The sequence below is a fragment of the Grampus griseus genome, assembly GCF_964374135.1.
Source record: "Grampus griseus genome assembly, chromosome: 13".
NCBI lineage: Eukaryota > Metazoa > Chordata > Mammalia > Artiodactyla > Delphinidae > Grampus > Grampus griseus.
Window position 1 is genome coordinate 85019650 of NC_139007.1, and position 21319 is coordinate 85040968.

The 21319-nt window shown below is 39.5% G+C and overlaps 1 protein-coding gene across 1 annotated transcript in view; it reads right to left on the reverse strand.

The window, feature by feature from the left end:
* PDE10A (phosphodiesterase 10A) overlaps positions 1–21319 on the reverse strand; it is a gene marked incomplete at its 5' end in the record, with an annotated part of 578327 nt that overhangs the window by 44147 nt on the left and 512861 nt on the right. Inside the window, 6 exons of the mRNA XM_082669118.1 lie at positions 45–195; positions 1740–1823; positions 4230–4372; positions 16135–16321; positions 17668–17760; positions 20179–20321. Coding sequence (XP_082525244.1) covers positions 45–195; positions 1740–1823; positions 4230–4372; positions 16135–16321; positions 17668–17760; positions 20179–20321 — 801 coding nt within the window. The remainder of the gene's footprint in view (positions 1–44; positions 196–1739; positions 1824–4229; positions 4373–16134; positions 16322–17667; positions 17761–20178; positions 20322–21319) is intronic.

Sequence of the window (21319 nt, forward strand, 5' to 3'; positions counted from 1 at the left end):
TCAGGTTATTTGAAGCGGGAGAGAGAAAGCGTGTGCACACCCACCTCGAGTTCGGTGAAGAGCCCGTGGTTGTTCTGGAGTATGGCGTACATGCAGTGTGCCACCGTGACTGCGTGCTTCCAGTTGTGGTAAGGGACCCGACGATAGTTTTTCTTCACAGACATGATAAAACGACACAACTTTTCAAGCTCAAAGCTGTGCGGAAAAGAAATTGTCATGACAGAAACTGGTAAAGAACCAGTACGTTCCAGGAGACCACTAGATGTGCACGTCTGTCCTGTACGCGCTTGCACGGGTGAACACTTCCGCGGGGACGGGATGCAGGAGCACGGGGGCCTCACTCACCAACCTCCTCACTGCTTCTCCAGCCAGGTGAGAGAGGCAGACTCTTTGGTGGCTCGTGCTCTGACACGGTAACGGGCCCACAGGGGAGCAAATCCCAGAATCAGCTTGCCGTTACCCATCATGAACACCCGCCACCTCTTCCCTAGCTTTCAAGCACCTCCTGCATCCCATCGTGCTCAACAGACAACAGCATATCATCATCCTGTTCAAGGGTATTTTTAGCTAAGTTTTTCCAGAAAGCAGATTCACAAGCTGCGACCATGCATACTATAAGAATTTCCTAGGTGAGTGATGATCCTTTCAAGAGGAATCCAAATTACCATGGGACACTCAAATTATTAAGTGGTGGTAGCAGATGGCTATATCCAAATCTTGACGCAGTCCATGAAAGAATATGACGTATTTTATCATACAATATGGTTATAAATTTTTATGTGTATCATGTGTTACACGTATTTAAAGCCCCACCAACTCTCTCAGTGGATTTAAGGCAGCTTAAGACAAAGGCATATCAATATGAAACAGGGGTCCCCGAAATACCAAAGAGACGAGAGTCCATAAAACTTCTAAATACATGTAACCTTTATCTTTCTCCACTGAAAATGTTCAAATGTCCCTGAAGTGTGAGGTATGTGATTTTAAGAGTTTCAGCTGGTCAAACTCTCAATTGCTATCTAAGAAGTAAGTGGCATTAGTTACCCTGTGTGCATCCTTTTGAGACAATAATTTATAAAAGTCACTGATGGAAATAAGAGAAAACACAGAATTCAATAGGAAACAAGTGACAATTTAGTTCTAGAGACGCTAAGAGCCTCTATAAGCCACTTAATGACTAAATTAGTAAAAAAAGAGAAAAAGAAAATTATTCCTTGCATTTTAAGTATGTGTTTAAGCTGTAAAAAAAAAACAGATACAAAGTCATGAAAGGCCTCTGGGACAGGCCACAAGGAGAGGAGAGAGATTTGCAAGGAAAGGGCAACATAACTTCATTACTAACAAAGGACTAGACTTTGAATTAGGAGACCTGTTTCTTTCACACTTGTTTTAACTGATATATCGAAGTTAAAGGTGAAAGTCGATGTTAAATGTGCATGTACATTCCAAAACACACCTAAAAACAGTATGCAATTATGTTGAGAAGTAACCTCTGTCTCTTTTAGCTCCACCTATATCCTTCTGATCACCTGGTTAGACCTGGTTGTTAACCAAGGGGCAGCCTCTGAGGGAATCTAAAAAGGCTGCACATTTGTCCAATAATCTTAGCCTTTTTTAATTTAAATATCTAGAAAAACAATTTCTATATGGCATATTTAAGGTAATTATCAACCAAAAAAGTGGCGAGGCATTTAGGTAGGGGAGGAGGATTTTAAAGCAAGTGTGTGGGTCACACATACCAGGCTGTCCCACAGGACTGGTGGACCATGTAGACGAAAATTCCAGGCCACATGTTTTCAAAGGGACCGATGTCAAAGTGGAACCTGAAATAAACAGAAAGCACAGGTCATGAGTAAATGTAATTCATTAGGATAAACATAATAACAAGTAAAGGGAGTAATTTAACTTTTTGCCTATCAAGAGACTAAAAAAAAAACTAGGAGTTCGGCCCCCTCTTCCTGCCTCTCTCAGTCACATCTCTGTTGTATTCAAAGGTTTCCAGGAGGAAATTCCACACATTCCCTCAGGAACTTAGTCCAAGATCTAAGCCATTGCTTAATTCTTTATTAAGCAATCTGTAAAAAAGGAACGTTGTGTTTGTTATCAGAGCAATGACAAAGTCCAAAATAATTATATTATGAGCCCTACACATACATTGCACAGCTCACAGATACGGGGGAGGAGCTCATCTGAAATTTTCTGAGATGAAAATTAGTCTATTTCCTACTTTAATCCAGAGAAAAGTTTCATAAATATTAACATCCGAAGTTATTACCTATCTTTCATGTGCTAATTTGGTTACAAACATTTAACCCAAATAAGCAGAACGGGAAAGTATTAAAAGAGACCATTTTCCTCGCGTTACAGCACTTCTGACACCAAATGTGTAAGTTTTCCACACCAAGCAATTCTCCGGTTCTCTGCAGACGCCGGCTGACTTCCTGCAATTCAGTTCAATTCTGTCATTACCTGGAGTTAACGCAGACCCCAGAGGTTAGGGGCGCAGGCCCACAGGCTGCCCCCACTTGAAACGTCAATCACAAGCCCAGGCCACCCACACTTCTAATGCATCGGCTGTTCCCACGACCCCTCCTCAGGTCAGATGATGCGCTAGGACAGTTCCAGAACTCAGGGAGACACTGTGTTTATTCTCACCAGTTTACTATGAGGGATACAACGCAGCAAGAGCCAAGCGAAAGAGAGGCACAGGGTAAGGTGGGGGGAGGGCAAGGTAGGGGGGAGGGCAAGGTAGGGGGGAGGGTAAGGTAGGGGGGAGGGCAAGGTAGGGGGAGGGTAAGGTAGGGGGGAGGGCAAGGTAGGGGAGAGGGCAAGGTAGGGGGGAGGGTAAGGTAGGGGGGAGGGCAAGGTAGGGGGGAGGATAAGGTAGGGGGAGGGTAAGGTGGGGGAGGGTAAGGTAGGGGGAGGCCTGCGGAGCTCCCATGCCTCTCTGGGGGCACCCCCTTTATAGCACCTGATGCCTTCACCAACCTGGAAACTCGCCGAACCCCTTGGTTAGGGTTTTTTGGAGGTTCCAGTACATGGGTACGGTTGACTAAATCACGGATCCCTGGTGATTAGCTTAATCCCCAGTTCTCCCTGGAAAGGAGTCCAAGGGTAAGGCTGACTTCCAACCCTCTAATCATAGGCTGGTTTCTCTGGCAACTGGCCGTCATCCTCCGAGAGCCACTCAAAAACTCAGGGTGGCTGAAAGAGGTTTCGTATGAGTAACAAAAGATGCCTCTCTCACCCAGATCACTCAGGGAATTACAAGAGTAAACGGAGCTCTGTGCCAGGAACTAGCTACATATATATACATATATACATATATATATATATACACACGCACACACGCACACACACTATATAATACATATACTGTTAAAAGATAAACTGAGGCATATTAAAAATCTTAAGAGTTTATTTGAGCAAAAACCCATTTGAATAGAGCACCACCAACTTAAAGCGGTTGAGTGCTTTGGTGACAGGAGCCATGGAAACACATCTAAAGAGAAGATGCAAAGAAAAGAAAGTATTTGATTGGCTACAGCTTAAAGCCTAGTTGGCTGTTCAGAACTGGCTATCCTTAGCATTTCCATCTCGTTACCTTGAGGCATTTACAGGTTTAGATTTACAGGTTCGTTTACTAGGCCGCCAGGGCATTAAAGTCACATCAGTCTAACGGCCTCCTTGTTTAATTAATTTAAGAATACTCTGTTTCCAAGTATAAACAAATATCAGCTCTGGATCACTTCTGAAGGTTTTTTATGTAGTTATATAGTAGTGTTGTCTTGTACTTCTAATGGGCAGGTCCTACCACCAGTATCAAATACATTAGCATAGGATTAGAAACAAAGTGTGAAAGTTGAACTATTTATTACTAAATTCTCAGATTTAATTTGTAAATTTAAAATTATATGGAAATGAAAACTTTCAGCTATCTGATATTAAATGTCATTTTGAATATTAAATATTACATAGTGTAAAGTGTGCAAAAGACTAAAGACAAAAGCTAACATTTAGGTTAAATCATTTCAAAATGGTGTTCAGACTTTTTTTTTTTAAAAGATAAAGAGATCTGGCCTTTCCTTCCTTCCAAGGGGAAAATGGCAACACAAGAAACCACACATGTAATATGATATTTATGATTCTAATTCTAGAACCCATTTCACTTTAAATTCAATCAAATTAAAAATCTGTTCCTGAAGAAACTGACAAGACAAAACTCTCACAGTTCAATTTCTTTGCAAAGACGGGCGGGAAGGTTGAAATGCATGAGGCCTTGCCATTCCTCTGAAGTACAAATGCTATGATAGGACAGCTTCTCCATGGTGACCCGGTAAATGCACTCCGAATGACGAATTCTATGATACATCTGGAAAGCAAATCCAACAGAGAAAAAATAAAGAATGTTTAAAGTAGTTTTGTCATTAAAGTTCAGAATTTGGTATAAAAAAATCAGAACTATAATTGGATTCACTATTACTTTCCATTGACTACTATTGCTATATATATATTTCCATGTACACTGAAGATATCCATGACACATGTGACTTCGAAGATACAAATAGTTTTCAAAAAAATTATATCTCCTTTTTAAAAGACTTATTAAATTCCCTAACAAATGGCTTTTTGCCGGACGTTATCTCTGGGTAGAGAGATTACCTGGTACCTTATTCTCGGACTCCCAGCCTCCAGAATGGAGAGAAGTAAATGTCTGCTGTTTATAAGCCACCTGGTCCATGTATTTTGTTACAGCAGCACAAACGGACTGAGACAGAGACTAAATGAGACAAGAGTTAAGATATTTTTTTCTGTGTCTCCTTTTAAAAATATTTAGCTTAATTCTTGGTGATCTCAAGGTCCTCTAGTCCAGGGAGTCTGAAAAATGTTCGATTGTAAAGTTCTTTACTGGTAAGATAAATTTAAAGATGCATGCGTAGTAAACGTATACTCCTTCAGCAACTATATGCACATGCACTGTGCTAATATATTGTTTATATTATGAAACAAGCTAAAATAGAAATTTAAAAAGATAAAAATAAAAAGTACATATTTTTAAAATATTTTATTTTATTTACTTAGTAAACAAGACTCTTTTTGTTCATACTAAACAATTATATATTTTGAAATGAAGCACTGTAATTGTATGTTATCAACTGTCAAGTTTTTTCTTTACTACTTTGTGAGATGGTGGCGTCAAGTTTAATACTTAGAAACAGTTGTACTATTGGAGAAGAATATGCCAAAAAGTATGCGGATCCAGATGGAATAAAGGTAGTATTGACTGTTCTTAAATATCACACTTAGTTTTGCTCCCTAATGACTAACACTTTTGACTGAAATTCAGACAAATTTCCATTTTCCCTGATGTAAATCAGTTAATCTTGCAAACTAATCAGTTGCGTCTTTATATATTATCAATCAGGTTCAAAACCAATGACACTCAATGAAATCATTCATGGTGAAGATTTTAATAAATTAAAAGCTGTTTCATAAAATAAATTTTTTTAAAAAATTCAACTTTTGAAGACAGAGAGGGAAAAGGAAATAAAAAACAGATGGAACAAACAAAACAAATAACAAGTTGATGGACTTATACCTAAACATAAAATGCGCCTGGTCTAAATATCCCCATTGAAAAGAAAAGGCTATCTGACTGAATAGAACAGCAAAACCCCAACTCACGCTGTTTACAGGAATCCTACTTTAAATATAAAGACTCAGATAGGGTAAAAGTAAAAGGCTGAAAAAGATATTTAACACCAGGCTAGAGAAAGTGGGAATGGCTGTACTTGTATCAAATAAAGTAGATTTCAGAGAAAGACTATTACCAGGGATAAAGAAGGTCATTTCAAAATGATAAAGGGGTCAGTTCATCAGGAGAGCCTCATACTCCTACGCGTATATGGTCGGCTGGTTGTCAACGAGGGTGCAGAGGCGAGTTAGTGGCGAAAGAAGTCTACACGACAAAGGGATCTGGATCAGTGGGCACCGGTGGGCCAAATAAACAAACAAATGTTGATCCTTCCCTTGTACCATACACAAAAATTTACTCAAAATGTAAAACTATAGAACTTCTAGAAGACACCATAGGAGAAAATCTTTGTGGGCTTAGGTTAGGCAAATATTTCTTTGATACAATGCTGAAAGCATGATCATAAAAAGAACAAATCATAAATTAGACTTCTTCAAAATAAGAAAGAAACTGTTATGAGAATGACAAGCCAAACGCTGGGAGCAAATATTTGCAAATAAGCAATGTGACAGATGAGTTGTATCTAGAATATATAAAAGAACTATTAAAGCTCAATTAAAAAAAAAAACAGACAATCACGAACAAAAAATAGGCAAACGATTTGAGAAGACACTTCACCAAAGAAGACATGGAGATGGCAAATGTGGAGAAACTGGAACACACACAATGATATTGGGAATGTACAACCACTTTGGAAAACGGTTTGGCAGTCTCTTAAACATCCCCTCACCGGATGACCCCACCGTTCTGGGGATTTACTCAAGGGAAATTAAAGCGTACGCCCACGCAAAGACATGTGCAGCTTTATTTGCAACAGCCAAAAATGAAATAGCTCAAATGCCCATCAACAGGTGGCTACATAAACAGCTCATATCCATTCAATGGAATACTCAGTAATGAAAAAGAATGAACTATGTACACACACAATGTCATGGATGAATCTGTGCTAAGTGAAAGAAGCCAGGTAAAAAGGAACACAGATTTTATGATTCCAATTATAAAAAATAGTTCTAGAAAATGCAAAGTAAATTATAGAAAGTAGGTCAGTGGTTGCTTGAAACTGGGGGATGAAGATGGGGAGGGTCCCATGGGAGGGATCACAAAGGGGCCCCAGAAGCTTGAGGGGGTGATGGGTACATCCGCCATCTCGATGTGGTGACGCTTGCACTGGGCTGTGTGCAGACACACCTGTCAAACCGTATGCTCTACACGCATGCAGTTCACAGTATATTTATAAACCCCAGTAAAGTTTTTTTAAAAAGTTTGCTCCCAGTCTTTGTAAAGGTATGTGATAATTTGTATATGTGACACATAAATTTCAGCAAAAAAGTCACATGATGGTGATGAAAACATCCGTTTTCAAAGTACTCTGTGGCATGAGTTTATTTGGAAAAGCAATTATCTTCTTTTTCAGTGTTAATGTTACTTGCAATTTGAAAGTTCAGATTAAATGCTTATTTCTTTGAATATGTCTTCTAAGTAACAAAACATTGCCATTTGTCATCAGAAAAGATCAGCAATTTGGAGTTACCTTTTTGTGAAAGAAATATGTGTAAATAATCAGTGAATTTAATAACTATTCCAAGTACTTTGCCTCATAGCAGCAAATCCTTGGTGGTACAATGGAAATGAATGTACATTGCAAAGCTGTCCTCCTGATATGGTTGAGGAAAAGCCAGGATGGGGCTTAAAAGTGCAGGCTGGACACCACTGTCACCTCTTCCTCCTTGTAGAAGGCCCACTCTGTCACAGGGGACTCCACACTCTGGACAAGACACAACCACCTGACGCATGAACTGGATGAAAGCTACATCCGTGTATGACCAATCAAGAAACTGTACTTTCTTTAATATCATTTACCTAAAAGAAGTTCTCACATTTCCCTCCTACCCCGCAATGGACTGTCACTTGCCTTCCACTCGAGATGATACTGTAGGTTCTTGTAGGAGGGTGAACAGTCAACAGGATTTACTCAGTATTTACCGTGATTCGGTATTACCCGTTATTCAGTGTAATTCTATGGGGGGGGGTGCTAGTAAAAGTAGCTATTATACGTTAGGCAGCAAAATAATACTGCTGTTACAGTCGTGAATACTAGTGGGCACTAACTCTGTGGCAGGCAGCGTTCTAAGTGCTTTGCACGCACTACTTCACGTAACTCTCACAAAAATACTGTCATTTATCATTTTACAAGTTTATGACCTCCAATTAGAATAAGCTATATTTTTATTTATTATTTTTATTTATAAACTTATATTTATAGTTTCAATAAATTTATAATGTTTACAAATATATAAATTATTCAATTTAGATTTATTTATTTTATTTTTATTCTATTTTGTGTTCAGTGTAGGGAAGTAACGTGAATTTTAACTTTACGGCAAAAAATAATTAGTTTTGGCAAATTTTATAGCTACTTTGGTCCCCATTTTCTACATGACCTTCAATATGAATAGTAGAAAATAATATAATGTAATATTATTAGTAAATGATTTTACCATATTCATCCTACTGCAAATTACTTTTCTTTATTTTATTTTTTTGCAGTACGCGGGCCTCTCACTGTTGCGGCCTCTCCCGTTGCGGAGCACAGGCTCCGGACGCGCAGGCTCAGCAGCCATGGCTCACGGGCCCAGCCGCTCCGCGGCATGTGGGATCTTCCCGGACCGGGGCACGAACCCGCGTCCCCTGCATCGGCAGGCGGACTCTCAACCACTGCGCCACCAGGGAAGCCGCCTACTGCAAATTATGAATGAAGTAGAAAACCATGCGGCCTAAGCTGATTTTGCATGAACTGCCTATGGCAGCTGAGTAGTTAATCTTGGGCTCCCTGTCCTGCCGGAAGAGACCGCAAGGAGAGGTGGCTGCCATTTATTCTGATGGTGTTTCAATCTTAGGCTCTAGGATATGGAAAAGTCACAAAAGACAGAAGAAAGAGGACCTGGAAACAGGAGTATAACCTAGCATATTTCTACCACATGGTAAAAATGCCACCACTTATAATTTTATAAATATTGGCATCCAAGAATACTTACTGATGCTTCAGAATGTTTCTCTTGTGCCTATTTCTACAATCATCATCACTCTGAGTAGACATGGTGGTGTCTGGAGGATGCCCTAATATTATTCACGTCATGACAGGCCTGGAATCACTTAAAGGTAAAGCAACTAAGAACCAGACTCCGGATCACCTGCCTGGGTTGAATCTCCTCTCTGGCTTTCACTAACGGTACACCTTTAAGTAAGTTACCTAATTCTCTGTGCCTCAGTCTCCCAGGTACAGACTGTGGACACTGCAGTACCCAAGCCAGGAAGAATGTGAGGGTTCAGTGCAGTAACACACTTAAGGAACTGAGAACAAACTCGGTCAAGTGCCGTTAAGCTCTCAGTGCTGTTGGCAGCTACCATCTGCTCATCTCTGATGACACCAGCACTGCTGCCACTCCATTTGGCTCCTTGATGTTAGTCTGGTGAAGGATTCTTGAGTGGCAGGGGCATCTGTGCTGTCTTGCAAGTGCCGACTGTGCGCATCGCCACGCAAGTCTGCACTCAGTACGTTATGTGGGAGCTTGAGAGAGTCCGTAGTGGGAGCCCGCACTCCACAGAAACTGGGGAACGCTACAAATAAGGCCTCTTCTTGGGTAGAGAGCAGGCTTTGCCAGCATACCACTGGGTATGGGCAATCCACAAGATAAAAGTAACTTAACTTCTGCTGTTATAAACTGTGCACTCTTTTCCCCTTTCTACACAATTCACATTTCCAACCTAATTGACAAAGTATTTGCTAGAGTACAAATTTTCAATATGATGTTTGTCAACAGTATTAAATGATATCGTTAATAAAATTAATTTGGTCCCCTAAATAAACCTAAAATGAAAGGCACACTCCACACGGGCATGAGCAAGAAACCCTGTGCTATGTATTTAGCGGCATAAAACAGTGCTGCAGTGGGTGAGAGAAACACCAGACCCAGCACAGGCTGTGCTTCGTGGTCCGGGACTTGAAGACCCGTGTGGGACGAGAGACCTCGCTGTGGCTGCTGTGGCCAGTTACTGAACTGAGGACTCTGTGAAGAGAAAAGGTCATGTAAGTCTCCTGCAGGGCAAGTAATTCCGGATCAATTTGAGTAAATAAGTAAAGATCAAGTAAATAAGTAAATGAATGAATGAATGAATGAATCCAAGAAAGAAGAGACCAACACAAGGAAAAATCAACAGATTTACGCCCCCTAAGAACTGAGTTGATAAAAAAAGAATTGAGTGATTAAAAGTATCCTGTTGAGCGAGAGAGAGTCATGGACATATACACACTAACAAACGTAGTAAGGTAGATAAGCTAGTGGGAAGCAGCCGCATGGCACAGGGATATTGGCTCGGTGCTTTGTGACAGCCTGGAGGGGTGGGATAGGGAGGGTGGGAGGGAGGGAGACGCAAGAGGGAAGAGATATGGGAACATATGTATGTATAACTGATTCACTTTGTTATAAAGCAGAAACTAACACACCATTGTAAAGCAATTATACCCCAATAAAGATGTTAAAAAAAAAAAAAAAAGTATCCTGTTGAAAAAATACACCATTTGATGTGTGACTTCCTTTGCCTGCGTGGTTATTTTAGTTTATGGAAACCACAGCACCAAATGCAAATGATATTTCTTCCTTGACCAAATCCTAGGTAGAAGTGTTTACAATGCTGTCTTTCTTAAAGACAAGTGAAGGAGAGCACAGCCAGGGCTGCAGAGCCAGGCTTACACACATTCAGAGCCTGGCTCTGTCACACACTTGCTGTGAGACCTTCCACAACTCACTTAAACGCTACGTGTCCATTCTTCCTCCTGTCAAGTGGAGCTAATGATACTCACTCAGGATTGCTGGGGGACTAATGAAGCGAGTTTTTATACGTCAAGTGTCCACAATAGTGCCTGTCCCAGAGTCAGTGTTACATCGATTAGGAGGACTTCTTATATTACAGTCACCTTAATAGTCACCTTCTGGTAGAGAAAAGACACGCAGTACTTGGTGGTTGAATTCAGGAATGAATAAAGTTTGGACCATTTATTAAATCTGTTCCTAGCCAATTGGTTTCATCTTAATAACGATTTTTTCCACCTTCCTTTAATGTTAAATGTCTCTCGATTCAAAATGTACACAGCTAATCTGCTTTTAAAGGACTCCTTTTTTCTAGGCAAAAGATATAAGAGGTATTTACTATCCTGTTAGCTTTTTGCATCATATCAAATTATTTCTTTAAAATCACATGTATGAGTAAATTAATTGGCTCTTTTAGTTTTAAAAATCTCTTTCACTCTTTTTAAAGGTTACCGTTCCATTGACAGTACTATCAATTATCTGTCAAAGATAAAATGGAGATGTTGCCAGTCAGAGACGTGCTCCTTTAATCCAATAAAAGGGGTGTAACCTAAGAGATCTACAGATGAACTAAAGAAGAATAAAGACATATGCCTCCAGGACAGGCCTTTCACTCAAACAAGACCACTGAGCTGAACAGTAAGAGATGCTCTCACATGATCACATTCAGTATTAGAAGCCTTTTACATGTGGTAAAATGCTCCTGTTAAGGATATAATAATCTGTGCGGGAGCAGAAATATTTTGAATTTCCCAGGACCAACCTGTTTAGTCTGACTCAGTAGCCAGCGATTACAAGACCCTTCACACTGCACAACGCTTCTTCGTACTTGAGATCTAAACAAATATTCATGTACCTTCTCTAGAAACAAGTAGAGCATTGAGGGAAAGCAGGGAGCCATGGATACGATTAATTGCTTGGGACAACGCTAATACAAGTTGTTGTTTTTAACGAAGCTTCATAAGATGCTTGGGGAAAAAAATGTTCAAAACTGCGAAGCAGACTTGCTCAAAGAAACATCCTGTAAGCGTCCGAGTGAGGACAGGAATCCAGTTCTTGGCCTTTACCCTAGAGGTCTACGATCTGACATCCTCAGCTGAAGAAAGCGCTGAGAAGCTCTTGTAAAGAAACCAACTGCTGGCTTATTGAAACTGACATAAATTGGGAGCTGTTTGCTTCTTCTTTCTTCTTTAGAAGGATGCTTGCTTCAACAAAGCGAGTATTACTTTAAAGAACGTATGTAAATTGGTCTTTTTTCTGAATTGGAACAGAAATAACCCCAGACTGGAAGGCCAGGGAAGGGAAGCGGAGAAGAAGAGGTACCCTGAAGCTGCAGCATCAGAGGCTGTTACACTTTTTGAGTTGGAGAAACTGTCAAAAACTATAGAATTTTTTTAAGCTTTCATGAGGAGAAGAAATATTGCAGTTAAAAGAAGTGGTAATTAACTCCACAGAGAGCTGAAGCTGCATTACTCGGATTTCAACATGCACCTTCAAGGCAACCAGCCCTGGGTCTGCTCAACCTGGGAGAGTTTTACATCCGGAGCCTGCCAGCGGGCGATGACTTACTACAACCGTGGCACATACACTACCTGTCATTGTTGGAGAGCAGAAATAATTTTGGTGAGTTTCAAAGTGTTTATAAAAATTACAGGGCTTCCCTGGTGGCGCAGTGGTTGAGAGTCCGCCTGCTGATGGCAGGGGACGCGGGTTCGTGCCCCGGTCCGGGAGGATCCCACATGCCGCGGAGCGGCTGGGCCCGTGAGCCATGGCCGCTGAGCCTGCACGTCCGGAGCCTGTACTCTGCAACGGGAGAGGCCACAACAGTGAGAGGCCCGGGTATCGCAAAAAAAAAAAAAAAAAAAAAAAAAATTACAAGTCTGTTTCACTACAGACAAACTCCACTAACTTTACCCTAAATAATCAACGTAAAAATAGAATGCCTGTTAACTTATTCATGACTTTTCAGAAGGAGGGTTATTTTTCTTGATTCAGTTTGGTATTCAGCTTGGTATAATCATTTAATCGTGACTGAGTCCAGGTTTCATGATGCAACAATCAGCGTTCAGAAGAGCTTTGAACCCACTGGGCTAGCTCGTCTCACAGCACAGCTGAATCAATTCCATAGTACTGAAACTGACACTTATGTATTCTGGGAAGTGCACAGTAGTTCTTCAAGGGATACATGAAGACACGGATAGATTATAAGAGGATCAATTTCCACCACCTTAACTTTCACACGTACATTTACCTAAAAATGACCTTTTCCCACATCCCATTTCAAATCACCCCTTTCTCAAATTGCACTAATACAAAAACCTCTTAAAGCAAAGAGATAATTTAAAATTTTAAATACTGGTGTTAATAAGGTCTAAAAGTGGTTTCTAAAGCTTTCATAAGACACTGAAGGTGGACCTAAATAAATTTTCAGCTGATAAATCACTGAAAATAATTTTTGATGATAGAATTGTCAGTACTTTTCGGCCTCTCAGCTCAGGTGGTGTTCAGATTAAGAGTAATTGGCATAATAAAACTCTTCCTGTCCGATCTACCCAAAACGAACACAATTCTTACGGCTTCCCTAAAAATAAAAGCGACAAGGACAAATAAAACTGACGCTGAGTAGTGAAAGAACGTCAAAGAACAAAGTTCCAAAGATGGAAATGAAATGGCTGCAAGGCATTCCGTGGCGTTTCACGGAGGTACTGATATGCAGACAGGGAGAGAGAGCACAAAGGATATCGAGGCTTATGTGTAAACTCTCTTCTAAAATAGTGAAAAGAGGGGCAAGGACGTTTCAGTGGAGAAACCAGGCAGATGCCTCCGTAACAGAGTAGTAAAGGTCAACATCACCAGCAATGGGCCACGAGCCTTCCCGCAGCGGCTGCCACGAGAACACAGCATCTGCGATAGTCCTGTCAAATGATAACCTTGATGCAGTCATGAGGAAATGCCAGACAAAACCCCAAGAAGAAACACTCTGCAAAACACCAGCCCACACACTTCAAAAATGCCCAACTCATGAAAGACAGAGTAAGGTAGGGCTCCAGATTAAAGGAGATTAAAGGGGTCTGCAGATTAGACAACAGTACAGTACCTGTCAGGGGCTGAATTGTGTCCCCCCAAATTCATATGCTGCAACCCTACTCCCCAGTACCTTAGATGTGACTGTGCTTAGAGATGGGGACTTTAAAGCAGTGATTAAGGTAAAATGAGGTCGCTAGGGTGGGCCCTAACCCAACATGACTTGTGTTCTTGTAAGAAGAGGAGAGTGGAACAGAGACTTGCACAGGGAAAAGACCACGTGAAGACACGAGGATGAGGAAGGCGTCCATAAGCCATGGAGAGAGGCCTCCAAAGAAACCGAACCTGCCAGCACCCTCGCCTTTAACTTCCCGTCCCCTGAACTGTGGACAAACAATGTTCTGTCCTTTGAGCCACCCAGTCTGTGGTATTTGTTATGGCGGTCCTAACAAACTCATACAGTACCGAGGTGAATTTCTTTATTTTTAATTATGCAGTAGAAAAAGAAGATGTCCTTGTTTGTAAAAAATACAAACTGAAGCATTTAGGGGTTATGAGACATATTGTCTGAAACATACTCTCAAATGTATCAGAGAAAACATGATGCCTATGAATGAAGGAGAGCGAAGGAGAAAGAAAGAATATCAAAGCAAAAATGCTAATATATTAACATTTAATATATTAACATTTGGGGGAACGTGGGTAAAGGTATAAGGAAATCCTTTGTATTATTTTTGTAACTTTGCTTTCTGTCTGAGATTATTTCAAAATAAAAAGTGTAAAAAATTTATGGCAAGCCTAGTTTCATTCTAATGATAGGTAAAATTTAAGAATGGGTACATTAACTATTTTTGTTCTAAGCCACAGCCATCTCATTAAGAAACAACAGTTTCCAATAACGTGTACTTTTCATTTTTGATAATTATCAAAATTTAATAACATGGTTGCTTTGATCACATATATAGTAATAATGACATAATACTATAGGTCAAAATTCATTTGTAATCCTTCTTATACATGTTTGTTTTAGACTATTATCCTAGGGTAATTAACAAAATAAAGCATAAAATATATTAGATTAGAATAAACTTTTGTGGCATAATAGAAACACATGTTCAAAGAGAGAAAAAAATGATGCTAAATTTTTCAGTCCTAAGAGCTAGTCATTCTGTTTTTTAAATGGACTTAAAAAATATAATAAATGTCAAGTTGTTCTAATACATAGAGTCCATCGAATACATTTAAAAGTGGTGAAAATCAATATTTAGAATATACTGGAAATTACATTCTCTGAAACTTTTAAACTAAACAGAACAAATGTAGGGAATTCCCTGGCCGTCCAGTGGTTAGGACTCCACGTATTCACTGCCAAGGGCCCGGGTTCAATCTCTGGTCAGGAAACTAACATCCCAAAAGTTGAGTGGTGCAGCAAAAAAAAAAAAAAAAAAAAAAGTATACTGTCAATATTTTATGTACGAGGAGACACATAGGTACAGAAAATGTTTGAAGTAAGAAGTGTCTGACAACTGCACTAGTTTATTTCCGATGGGCCGAGTAACAATAAACATCCCCACGTGAGGGCCCGGGTGATGCAGAGAGGGGACGGGTGCTCTACTAAACAGCACTAATCGCACTGTAAACAGTTATCCCTAGTCACCAGAGTATTTTTTTTTTTTTTGCCGTTTTTGTTTCTCTTTTAACTGTTTCCATTAGTTATGTGCTTGTCCTATGGAATTCCGTCCTATTTCCGAAAAGACAGTTTCTCTAAACTACTAAGGTGATAATTCCCATTGATGTTGATTTGGCTTTATAAAAGGTTACTAAAATTTTCCTTAACTTCAAAATTCCAGTGATGTCATTAGAGGATTACTAGAGTTTATAGAATACTAAATGTTTAATTCATTTAAAATATAAAAATTTAAAAGAAAGATATATGTTCAACTGTTTTAAAGTGAGACTTCATAAAATAAATGGGGCCTCATCTTATTATTCAGTAAACAGGGTTGGGCTGTTGTGAGGATTAAATGAGTTCACATCTACAAGGCATCTGACAAATGTGCTGAGTGGCCGCCTCACTTTTCCTCACAAAGGAAACTTTCCGGGCTCGTGTCAAGACATGAGTCATTACTCTCTTTTTGTGTACAAGAGTCTCAAGTGCGGTACAAGTGACAAACGCTAAGGGTTTGGATAACCCTCTCATGCACATCAGTAGATTATCAGGAAATGTAAACCTTACATTCGAACGTTTTACCCTTAGGTTAACTTCATTTTTCTTTTTAACAAATTCACACACTGAAATAAGTGTAAAAATTAGGAGATTTTTTTTCTTCCAAGGCATTTTAAGGTATTTCCTAAAACAGGCACAACCAGGAATCGCTGTTTGGGGTTTCTAAAAGAAGTGGGGGAAAGAAAAAAACAACCTTTATTTAAAAGGTTATAAAATTTCATATTGAGTAGTAAAAAAGGTGTTTAAAAAGTATTACTTACATTGGCACAGTGTAAGGCTAAAGCACAAAAGACAGCAAACATTTTGAAGTTGTTTTCGTCCGTCTTAGAGAAGGCACTACCGCTGATTTTGTTCACCATCTGCACCACGCCTATCACGCTGCCCCGACTCACGATGGGCATGCACAGGATGTTCCGGGTCGTGTAGCCTGTGTACAGGTCCACCTCTCTGCGCGAGAGCCAAGGAGCAAGACGACAAAAGAAAGAACAGGCAGAAGAAAATAAACCGCACGTTCTATCGTAAATCTCAACTCAGTTTTGCTTCTCTTACAACTAACTGTAATGGAACTGTTAGCGTCTAAATTCAAAGACAACGTGACATCTGCAAGTGTTTTATTAAAACCTTCTCAAAAATATTCTAACGAACTTGTTCCGTTTTCAAGAGAGTTTTTCAGAACAGTCGTATACATTTTGCAAATATTTTCTCACAATCTGTCGCTTGCCTTTTCAGGTTCTTAATAGTTGATCCATACATTTTTATATAAAGGCTTTATATAAGGATATGTAAATATTTTCAATATTTAAGTACTTTAATAGCAAGTTGCTTCCTTTAAGAAAAAACCTGAGATTTTCAGCATACTCTTCACGTATTGATAAAATCTATTACGGGGATACAGCTGTGTTTATATGCGAGTCATGAATATCTGACATTAATCAATCAGACGCCTGAAAAGCCTCCTGTTGCCTATGGTATTTAATTGTCTCTTGAAGGAAGCCCAGTGTCTGAATGCACAGAGCACTGCCGCCAAGACATGTGAGCCATTACTTTCAGTGGTCAGGGCGTCAACCTTGGGGTTTCAATTTTGAGACATTTATTAAAATCGAACTACATAAACTGGTTTCTAGTTCTCCAAAGACACTCAGAACAAAATAAAAAATCTTTATAAGCAATCCTAATATCCACTTCAATAATATCCAACAAAGGCTGCAACTTATTGAGTTCCTACTTTGGGTCATATAAAGTTGCCAGAACTTTTATGAATATTTTAAAAAGCTTAAAATCTTAATCTTAAAAAAAAAACCCTACAAAATAGGTATTACTGTGCCCATTTTAAAGATGAGAAAACAACTGAGGCTCCAGATTAAGTAACTTACTCCAGGTCATTCTAGAGCCAATAAAGGACAGAACCGGGATTCAAAACAAGTACTTTTATCACTATGTGTTACAGCCTTTGAAGGTATTGTTTGATAAAGAATATGCTCAGGACAAAATGATGACACTACAATGAAGAAAAGTAACTTTATAAATTTAAACTCTTGCTTTTTAGTTATTTTTATAACATTTCAAACCCCTGAAGCTGGAGATAATTAATGGTTTAGAATCCATCATTTTATATTGATAAATACCCGAAAACACTGACTACTGATAATAAGCTGGTTCAAAGACAGTATAACAGCACCAAGTGGGGAAAAAAAAATTGAGTTGGGACGCGAAGAACTAGGGCTCTACCTCAGAGGCTTCGGCCAAGCGGGACCCGAAAGGAGAAACCGACGGAGACACAAACTCCTTCCTACCTGTTAAAGCGTGGGTCAGCATAGGCATCTGGAATGTTCAAGACTTCCCCTGTTCTTGCTACTTGACCAGCAATTCCTTTCTCAATTGAAAATCTGCACATACAAAAAAGAGGAACATGCTCATTAAAATACAGATGTAAAATAATTTGAGACATTTCAGTACCACCAAATACTGAATAAAACAGATTGTTTTACTTTAAATGCTTGTATTAGTTTTACATTTACATACTCTAAATCATATTATTATAAAATACATAAAGGTAAAGCATAAAAACATTGCAGAGTAACCACTTGAGAACCTTGTTTTAAGATATAATTCACGATGTATTAAATTATACTGAATCACAAGCTGAAATTGAAAAATTAACTAGCATTCTCCTGCACTGACCAATAATAATCTTTTATATTTGCAAAATACCTTATAATTTACAAGATGCTTCAACATAAATTTTCTTAATTAATTCTCACTGTGAACTGAGACCCATATGGGTTCGATAACTTGCCAACACTCTTAAAATATTAGTGACACAATAAAAACAAGAATGCAGGTCAATGCCAGGGTACGTTCCACCACCCATGTAACCAAAACCACAGGTTATCTGTGATCTTTGAGATACAGGACTTGAATTTTAAGGCATTTGCAATACAAGTACTATACCAAAATAACACAATTTGCAACTTGTAGTATTTTTACTACTCTAATTTGTTAAATTTAAAAACAGCCAGAATACAGGCATTATCTCACTACACTTAAATGTTTTGATATCTAATATCAGCATTTTTATACATAAATATACTCTAAGACAACACTGTAAAGCAATTATACTCCAATAAAGATGTTAAAAATATTCTTATATTTGTAGTTTTCTCATTACGATATTATAATCAAACATGGATTCATTCAAAATTTAGTTAAGATGATTACAATCACAATATCTACATATTTCAATAGCTCAAAAATTACTTCCATAATATTACATTTTCAGCATTATAGAAAATAATCATTATTGAAATAAAGCTCCACCCTAAGGATTTCCCTAAGGAAAATTCAAAGGAGAATTGACACCAAAGAGAACTAACTTTCTTAAAACCAAAAAGTGAACCCAACCTTGCACAGCATAAAATGCGAGGTTGTTTTCGCCCCGGTTTTCTTATGCTTTGAACAACATGACCACAACAAATTAGAGTGCCTTGAGCAGAGCAGCAGAATCCACTTCATGGTTTATGCTTATTTTCTTGGTCTAGGAGTAGCTCGGTGTGGTTTGCTATCTCGGGTCAGTGGAAGCCATAACTGAGGGGCCAGTCCTCCCATAAATGGCTGGCATCGCTTGGTCAGCCGAGAGAGCTACAGCCAACCATATCCCCCTCACTTGTTTTTCCCACACTTGTAAATACAGGCTCCCAAGTTAATGTCTTCAAAATGAGATCGATGACAGCACTGTTATGGAACACTCAAACCTTCAGCAAGAGAAATGACTTTACCTAAATGACTATATCCAGACTGATCTACTGAGCTCTAAACAAACAAACTAAAACTAAAACACTTCTTAAAAAACCTAAATGGTGCCTGTAAGTCAGAGTTATGTGAGTATGGAATATAGGTTCTATTACCCCAGGACGATAGAATGGGAAGCACCCAGTGGTGGGCAGTAGTGAGGCCCAGTGCAGACCACATTCCATGTTTCCTTGTATGACAGACGGCCCAAGTGAATAGCAATTCTTATTAATAAGGAACAGCATTTTACTAGCAAGTTGTAACTACCAAGGCACTTTAGCGTACTATGCGGAAAAGTAGGTAAACGATATATATCAATATAAAGCAAAAGAAATGCAAATATCTAAAAAAAATACCATTTCTGAATGTTATGCTTGCTTCTTAGCGGTTCTGTGACAGTACCCCTTGTAGGTGCCCAGATGTCATAGGACTGAGCCACCGCACCTCTACCAGCCAAACTCCATTCTGTTCACCTAACTGACAACAGCTGCCACTTAAAGAACGAAGCAGGCTGCAGTTTCAAGATGCAACAGAAGTGTTCTCTGTGATCGATAAGCCAACTGTTGGGTATAGAATAATGTACTGAAGTTACCAAGTATACCAGGTCAATTTCCACTGTGGTCTGGACTCTGAGACAGCGCTATGAGCTGGGAAGGGTGGGGTCCGGATTGTTTAAGTACACCTGCTCCTAGACACAGGAAACCTTGCAGACTCCAGGTGGGGTGCACCTTTACCTACCTGGCAGCACTAGTAAGTTTTTCCAACATGATTTCCAAAAGGACCGCCTCCGGAAGACGGCATTTCCAGGAGTGACGCTAAAGCTTCCTAGGCGCGGTTTCGTTGGCACTGCAAGGTCATTCCCAGAAGCACTACCTTCAGGAGGCGGGTCCTGGTGGGAATGATATCACAGTATGACAAGTACTGTCAGCACACCTGTGAATAGGCACAGACAAGTGGGTAACAGAGCACCTGCACAGCCGCCAGCACAGCGACCGACACGCTACTTCCAGCTGTACCTTATTTCTTTGGTCTTCTTGAAGACAGGTTTTCCTTCCTTTTCCTCTCCGATATCAAAAAGGTCCGAATATAACTCCTTACTCTTATGGTCTACCTGGAAAAGCGCACAACGATCGGCATTCACCAGGTTTTTTGCATATATCTAAAGGGAAACGAGAAAACAAGAGTAAGCCGATGAGAGAGTCACAGAGTTTACAGGTAAACTTTATCAGAAATAAATATAAATTTCAGCTAGTCTATACTGTAACTGGGTAGGAAATTAGCATTATAATTAAATAGACATAGGCATATAAATACAAAAAATAATACTCTCTGTCACTGTCAAGGTGCCGACACTGGCAGCCGCTCTCCACCCACGCTGTGGGGGCAGATGTGGGAATGTTACAGCACTCCTGGGTGGGCTGGAAAGCAGCTACTGGCCTTTCTCCCTGAGAGCCTGTCTGCCACCCTGGCTACTTTTCCAGAGCTTCTCAGGGCTCCCTGATGCCCTAGTCTGAGCCTCTGTCAGCTCTCAGGCCAGCATCCATTCTGACCGGCTGGCGTTTACAACATACCAGTTGTAAAAAGTATGAAATGTGTGTCCAATAAGACACACAGTGTTCATATTTACCTCAGCTGCATTTTATTTGCTGCACTAACAATAATGTGTAACCATTAGTAAGTGTTTACTATGTGCCAGATAGTTTTCATAGACTTATGTGCATTAATTCACTTCATCCTCACAATAACAATATTAATTCAGGGGAAACTTAACCTCCTTTCTACACATTAGAAAAACTGAGGCACAGAGAGGTCACTTAACTTGTCCGCTATCACGTGGCTAGTAAACGGATCTGGTATTTGAACTCATACTAGCTATTTCCATGGCCTATGCTCTTATTATCAAACATGACTTACCATTTCTGAATGGAAAATTGTGGATTCATATTGTCATGCATTTGTTCATCAATTCCCTTCAACAAGTATGTCTTTAATGCCTAACATTTCTCACTGTCCCCAGTGGGCTGGGATTACAGGTATGTCACAAAAAATTGTATTTACCCATATTCAGAATTCTGGCAACGTCAAGATGATAGACATGAAATTATTGCTCAGAGAAAAAGAATTACTTCTCAGAGAAAAAGAGCCACACAAAGTCTA